The 7,948-nt window shown below is 36.0% G+C and overlaps 1 protein-coding gene across 1 annotated transcript; it reads left to right on the forward strand.

Moving 5' to 3' along the window:
* Positions 1-1,219: 1,219 nt before the first annotated feature.
* LOC138314837 (tubulin alpha-1A chain-like) lies at positions 1,220-4,571 on the forward strand. The gene is made up of 2 exons (XM_069255413.1): positions 1,220-1,666; positions 2,144-4,571. Exons 1-2 carry the CDS (start codon positions 1,426-1,428, stop codon positions 3,271-3,273), a joined length of 1,371 nt encoding a protein of 456 aa, XP_069111514.1. The 5' UTR covers positions 1,220-1,425; the 3' UTR covers positions 3,274-4,571.
* The last annotated feature ends 3,377 nt before the right edge of the window (positions 4,572-7,948 follow it).

The raw sequence follows: 7,948 nt of genomic DNA on the forward strand, positions 1-7,948 counted from the left end.
CAAAAAATTTAATGTTTTGCATGGAAAGGAATGGATTATTGTTCCGAAATTTGGTAGGATGATTCCTTGTATCATCTTAATCTGCTTTGTAAGTTTTGTGCTGTCCGGATTCAAAATGGTTGCTCAGTAGCCATCTTGGATTTTATCAATGACATAAAAAAAGGAAGTTTTTTATTAAAGGAAGTGGTGTTCTCTTTGTTTTCCCCATGCCATCTAGATCTGCAGTGTAATTTTTTATGCATCCTTGATTCAAAATGGCTACTTAGAAGCCATCTTGGATTTTAAAGAAATGAATAAAATAAGGTTTGGACCTAACTGATAAATATTACTTAATTCATTTAGCTCTTCCTGACTTGTCAGTATTCCAGTATCAATAGTGTTAACAATATGGAATGAAAAATAAGAATAAAAAAAAAAAAAAAAAAACAGTCTTGAAATGTTTCAGGTTTTGTCTTTGCATGTGTCGATAGATTCATGTGTATATAGTGAAGTAGAAGATTTGATTAGGTATGAATCATTGCTGGAAATGAATGAACTCTATGTTTTCCCGATAATCTATTTCCGTTCCCGGTGACATGCTTATAAACATCCGGTCTTCAAGACTGCTCTGAAAAGTCAGGAGAACGCTCACAAGCAAATTGGATTACTTTATTCAATTCGGAAGAATTTGAAACATGGTAAGTATAGTTTTCATTTTCGTTATCATGATTAGATATTTTTTTTACAGAACTGAAGTCTCATTTGCAGGTTTTCCTAATTTGAACCTATCAAATGACATTAGTTGTCGATAGAAATGTGCCCTCACGCATCATACACTTTGATATACAGCAGCCGATGACGAACATACATGTAAATTACTGTGAACTCAAGTTTGCAATTTTGATATAAAATATGTTAGACGCTCTAATTTATTTCAATAGTTTCCGTTCATAAAAAAACGCCATTTCCAAGAATACAATCGGATATAGCGTTTCTTATCAGCCACAGAGTACAACGCACTTCTATGCGGATTCACCGTTTGCAACCAAATTTTCTTTCATAACCTGATAAAGTAAAAAGATAGTGACATCAATGCTTAATTGAAGATGAGACAAGTTGGAGTTGGGCTCTTACCACTTACTATTAAACCCATATCAATCACGATGTTACGAAGCCTTATGCTCCGTAAATAACCTTTTTAAAATTACTATGACTTTATAATGGAAATGCAAAAGAGAAATTTCCATCCACTATGTTCTCGTAAGCATAAATTATTTGACTATGGTGTCTGATTACAGTCACCTCGCGTTGTCGTTTTGTCGTCTTGTTGCCGCGTTGTCGTTTTGTCGTTTTGTAACAGATAAAGTTTCATTTTTGGTCGCGTTTTTGAAACTCGACAAGTCGACAACACGACAAGACAGCATTTTTTAACACATAATTTTACTGATGATAATTTTCTTTAAGCGGGAATGTATCAGCATCCATGCCGGACAGGCCGGAGTCCAGATCGGAAACGCCTGCTGGGAGTTGTACTGTCTTGAGCACGGTATCCAGCCTGATGGCCAGATGCCCTCAGACGAAAGTGTTGGAAGTGACGTAGACTCATTCAACACCTTCTTTAGCGAGACTGAATCTGGCAAGCACGTGCCCAGGGCTGTTTTTGTTGACCTCGAGCCTACCGTTGTTGGTGAGATGATACTGAAATATAAAAGCTTTCCCTTCCCTAGAGAGTAAAAGAGTTTGGTAGCAATCCAACCATCTAAAAGGATCTACGTTGCGTAGCAATTTAGATGTAGAAACTCTGAACATATTATTAGGATCAGATTCGGTAACAAATTTCGATTAAAAAGATGTTTCCATCGCAGTTGATGGTTATTTCATGCATTGGTAAAATTTATAAGCACATTTAAACCATCGTAACAAAAGACATATACGTTCCATTTTCTTATAGACCAATTGAATATCTATCATCTAGTTGTTGAACCGGATTAGTGAATTAATTATTACGAATGGATGGATGCATAGTGAGTGGGTTTATGGGGGATGGATTAGTGGATGGATAGTGGGTGAGATGGTAGGGTAAGGGGGGATGAATGAGTGGATGATTAGAAGGATATATCAATGAACATAATATACATAATTGAAATTCATTTATCTTCGTAAGATGAGATCCGGACCGGACCCTATCGCCAACTGTTCCACCCCGAGCAGCTCATCACTGGTAAGGAGGATGCCGCTAACAACTACGCCCGTGGTCACTACACTGTCGGAAAACACATTATAGACACGGTCCTTGACCGCATCAGACGGCTGACTGACCAATGTAGCGGACTACAGGGATTTCTCATCTTCCACAGTTTCGGAGGTGGAACTGGATCCGGATTTACTTCCCTTCTGATGGAGCGATTGAGTGTGGATTACGGAAAGAAAGCCAAACTGGAATTCGCCGTCTATCCTGCTCCACAGATCTCTACAGCTGTCGTGGAGCCATATAATTCTGTATTGACAACTCATACCACTATTGACTACTCAGACTGCGCATTCATGGTCGACAACGAGGCTATCTACGATATTTGTCGCCGCAACCTTGATATCGAACGTCCGACATATTTATATCTCAATCGGTTATTAGCACAAATCGTGAGCTCCATTACCGCCTCTTTACGTTTTGACGGATCTCTAAACGTCGACTTAACGGAATTCCAGACAAACTTAGTGCCATATCCACGCATCCATTTCCCTCTAGCCACCTACGCTCCAATTGTGTCTGCTGAAAAGGCCTACCACGAGCAGCTGTCTGTTGCTGAAATCACGAATGCCTGCTTCGAACCTTCCAGTCAGATGGTGAAATGTGACCCCCGTCACGGCAAATACATGGCATGCTGCATGTTGTACAGAGGAGATGTTGTTCCCAAGGATGTCAACACCGCCATTGCTTCTATCAAGACCAAGAGGACCATCCAGTTTGTCGACTGGTGTCCAACTGGTTTTAAAGTCGGTATAAACTTCCAAAAGCCCGCTGTTGTTCCAGGAGACGATGTGGCCAAGGTCCAGCGTGCAGTGTGCATGTTGAGCAACACCACCGCCATCGCCGAGGCTTGGGCTCGTCTTGACCACAAGTTCGACCTGATGTATGCCAAGCGTGCTTTCGTCCACTGGTACGTCGGAGAGGGTATGGAAGAGGGAGAGTTCTCCGAGGCTCGTGAGGACATGGCCGCCTTGGAGAAAGACTACGAAGAAGTTGGTTTAGATACAATTGAAGGCGAGGACGAAGATAACGAGAACGAATATTGAGTTCTTAACAGAATATTAGACTAAAGGCCCGGTCCCACTGAAGAGCGGATTAAGAACGGATGAATTTAGTTTACAAATTTCGGTCGTTCGTTGTCATACGCAACAAAATTGTCTAAAATTACAAATCCCAAGTATAAATTACGGATATATTAATAACGTAGTTGCAAATTTATTACGAACAAAGGCGGATATTTCACGATTAAAAGCGAATACGATAACCGATGCTCTCCCGTGAGGGAGTACAATCGGTAAGATTATCCAACAATGCGGATACGTAACAAACAATCACTAATATATAACGCATATGTTGAGAAAACAGATCGGACGTTTTGCGATTGTTACGGAAATATAACGAATCTATTGACAATGCATTGCGTAGATTTAACGGAAAGAACGGTTGTATTGCGCATGCTGGGCATCTGAATTGCGTTATTAATAGAATCGCACTCGGGCCTTCCGGTATCGCTTTTCACAACAACACGACTGCAACAAAGATGAGCAAGTTGCATCTTCCATTCTACCTCCTCGATATACTATAAAAAGGTTCAGTCTGTTTCAAACTCAAATCAAAGCAGACAACTTTTTCTTCTCTGTGAAGCAATTTCATGACTTGAATAAGTTGGTTGGTATGTTGTTGACACCATTATTATGCTGCATTGGTGTCATTGCCGAGGATCCATTTTTACATCAGTACTTCTCGACAAACTGGAAATAATAGACAAATATGTCGATTTATGCCATGTTTATACCGTAGGTTTGGTTTACACAACACGTTTGTTATACATTCGCAAATCGTCCTTATATCAAATGCAAAACAGACGCAATACAAATGCTGAACTCAATATGCATTCGCTACAAATTACTTAAATTCGAGATGTTAATGTAATTGGTACGCTATATATTCGTTTTACACACTGTTCCAGTTTGCTATAAAGCCGCAAAACTCTGTCAGTTGCGAATATCAACCAATTACAACGGATATGCAGTGCATTTGATAAGCATGAATTGAGTGTATATTGCTTACGAATAGCGTATCTAATGCGAATGAACACGCCATTGCGGACGTGTGCGGATATTGGGTGACAGATACAACTACTATTTACGAATATTGCGTATGTTCAGCGAATATCAGCCAATTTTGTGCGCAATACATTCGCAAATCTTCCTAAACGGCGGTGGGACCCAATCTGATTAAAATCAGATCTTCGATTACGCTCTGATACTTTACGCTACTGGAACGTAGAGTATCAGAGCGTAATCGAAGATCTGATTTTAATCAGATTGCAGTACTAGTGGGACCGGGCCTTAAGCGAGATTTTATCAGGCGAGAATTAAATGATAATTGATATTCAAAATGACGTTGGAGTCAATTTTTCCCATATACATGTATATTGTTTTAAACATCACATATCAGTAACTGTTCTCGTCTAAGAGCTAAATATATATATTTATACAATAAATGTTCCTCGTTGATTGTTTAGTTCATACTACTTCTTAATGTAAAAACTAAAATACTAAATGTTAACTAACAAAGTCAGTTCACGATTCCTAGTTCAGTGATTAATATCTCAATACGTCATTGTTATCGTGAAAACATAAACGATTTTAATCTTTGGTTTCGCTTTCTTTACTTTTCCATTTTATTACTGCTGCAGTTAAGTTTCTTATCATACATAGCATAACTTATATATAAATTACCGAAATACCATTTTAGTTGTTGACAAACGCAAACGATAATTGGTGCCCTGATAATACATGATTTACCGAACATTTGTCCAAAGTTCTGATTATAAAATGAGATACATATAAGTAAGTTATGTTGCATGTTTAGTGGTATTTAGGGCCTAGGCATTATACGAACAGCAGCATATCTGTTTATATTGATTTGGCATAATAGATGTCCCACCATTAATTACACAAACACAAATATTCCTAGCATTTGAGGTGTACAAGGTTTAATCTTTTACTTCATTTCTTGAAAAGTATTCCAGTCAAACACGAAATGCATGTATGAAATCTTCCGCAATTTCTATTTAGATTTCACACACAAAGGGTTGCTTCCTTTATCTATATTTCACTTAGTATAAGTAAAATTAAAATGATAAAATTAAAGATTTTCTATAATACAGTATTTGTACAAGTCGGTTCATTGAGGTGTCTCAATAATATGGAACACCTGATCACGATTTTATATATGAACAAAATAACCTCACTAGTTATGTACAGTTAGATGATAAATGTTCATACATATATACTACATCCAATATATTGTTTCATTTCCTGGTGACATATTATATTTACATGGATTTTATAAGAAAATTTGATGTTTCTGGTTTAAAGGATTTTTACATAAAGTGTCATCGCAAAAATATATTCATTTCGTATGCAGGGTTGGTTAATAAAAAGAAACAGGACACATCTATAGGTGTAGATGGCTAAATTCCTCAGGTCAGATAATAATTCATCAACCGGATTAGTGACATCACCACTTTGACAGTAAGACAATAGCAAATACCCGATGTGGTCCGGCCAAATAACAAATTGCTCGCGGCTACAGGTATAATTACAGGTGAGTTCGACGGGTCCTTTCCAGCGGTTGATACGTAATAAACATGTAGGTATAGGATAATCTCTGATATATAACCCAAGAATTGAATCTTAAAGAATTGAACTAAAGTCAAAGGCATTGGCTAACTAATACTGTACGTATATATATATATATATCGATTTTAATTTAAAACCGATCGCACGATTTGAAGAAAAAAATAATAGTAACGCCTGCCAATCTCTCCATTTTTCACCTATTGCTTCAACTCAGGATTTAAAAGTGATTCATTTACGTCCTTGCTTAAACGTTTTGATTTATTTTAGTAATTTCATAAATAAATCAATTCGATCACCGAACAGACTCGTATATAAATGTGTCTTAATTTATATGTCTACAACAACTTATATCGGTCTCAGTTAAATCAAATCAATTATTATTCCGTATAAGTTTGCAAACTTATTTGATACATTAATTAAAACTATTTCACTTAACATTCAATAATTAATATTAAAAAACACATACAGCATTCTAATAAGTCGTTCAGCGGTAGTTCGAAATAATCCACATTCTCAGTAGAATTCTTTAGGTTTAAAATTTGCCCTCAAATTATTATCCGAGACGAGATCGCTAACTCACAAATCTTATACATAGATGAGTTACGCCAATAAAAGGTTTAAACTTTCTTATAGTGTGACTACAGATTAAATTGTAACTAGGACAAAATCTTTGTTCTTTCACAAAATAATTATATCTGCCTGTTTCGATGGTTAAATTAAGAGCAGAATTTAGAGCAAACGATTCGATATTTAGGAGATATATATTTGGTCAAATAGTATTGTATAGTAAAATGATTCACAAAATGCTTATACATAATGAGAAACATACATTCATATAAATATATGTTTCTTATATAATACATTTTAATGAGGATTCCAATAGGCCTTTCCAATGTTGATGATAACCTTTTCTTTATTAAACACGATATCATGATGATGGGCTGGTTATACAAATAATGATGATTCCATACATAACCGAAACCGATTGAAAAAAAGAGAATGTTTATCATGGTTAATTCAATTAAAGTAATTACGAGTATTGCGATTAATTCAAGCAAATATCATTCTGTATTTCCTTAAACATTCTGATGGATACTGGCCTATATAGTTCAAAATATAAAATGGCGTTACATGTTGATTTCTTAACATTTAGAACATTTTACAGAATAATAACAGAGATATAAGTAGTAATTAAATTCTCTATGCCACTGATAATAAGTGAACTATTTCTGTATCAAACCATTCCGATGATCCCCACACACCCTTTCGGTGATCCTCAGACCTCGAATGCATAGGCAAGATACTAAGAAAGTTATAAAAAATTTGGTCAAAACTCACTTTGAAATTATCCTATCGATTGGACGTATTGAAAAAAATATAGGGCCAAGTTTAACGGAGGTTAACAGGGTAACAACGTGATTTTAATAACTGGCTCAACCTAAGATCTCACGTTTGAACAAGAGTTATCGCTCTTTGATTGAAGTAAAATCAAGAATGATATCGAGCTATTCTTAAATCTTTGATATAAATGGACAAACCTCTGCGTTATAGAAAAATAGTTTACTAGTTTATCTATCTTGTAATTGTGGAATGACAAGATAGATGCTATCCATGATACTGACTGATTTTCACCTACACGAATCATTAATATCAGAGATTTAAATATTACTATTTAAATCTCTGTTAATATGTAATGCCTATGTGTGTTTACTTTCTGTTTTTACAATTATACTCTGTGTTCTGTCGGTGCTTGATTCGGATTAACAGGGAGTAGATTTGATTAAGGCTTTGAAACACAGCAGTAGTCGGATTAGATCGGTAACTAATAGGTTTTATTTGGCAATACTTGACGTATCACCGACATAAACATGTTATTGCCTGTACTATACAATGACAATCTAACCACAAGGCCTTGGCAGGCTTCAACTATATATGTCTGGGAAATGAAGAATATGTTTTGTGTTAAAAAGGGGAAAAGTAATAAAAATAATAAAAATACAATGGCAATCTAATCAAATTACGAGATATACTACTTAAAATGGCACCTGCATGAGCCCATTTTCACGAGCAT

Source organism: Argopecten irradians, chromosome 2, assembly GCF_041381155.1.
Source record: "Argopecten irradians isolate NY chromosome 2, Ai_NY, whole genome shotgun sequence".
NCBI lineage: Eukaryota > Metazoa > Mollusca > Bivalvia > Pectinida > Pectinidae > Argopecten > Argopecten irradians.

Coding starts and splice junctions, on each gene's coding strand:
- LOC138314837 (XM_069255413.1), top strand. CDS start 1,426: ATGATAATTTTCTTTAAGCGGGAATGTATCAGCATCCATGCCGGACAG. Junction 1,667..2,143: donor CCTCGAGCCTACCGTTGTTG/GTGAGATGATAC, acceptor TATCTTCGTAAG/ATGAGATCCGGACCGGACCC.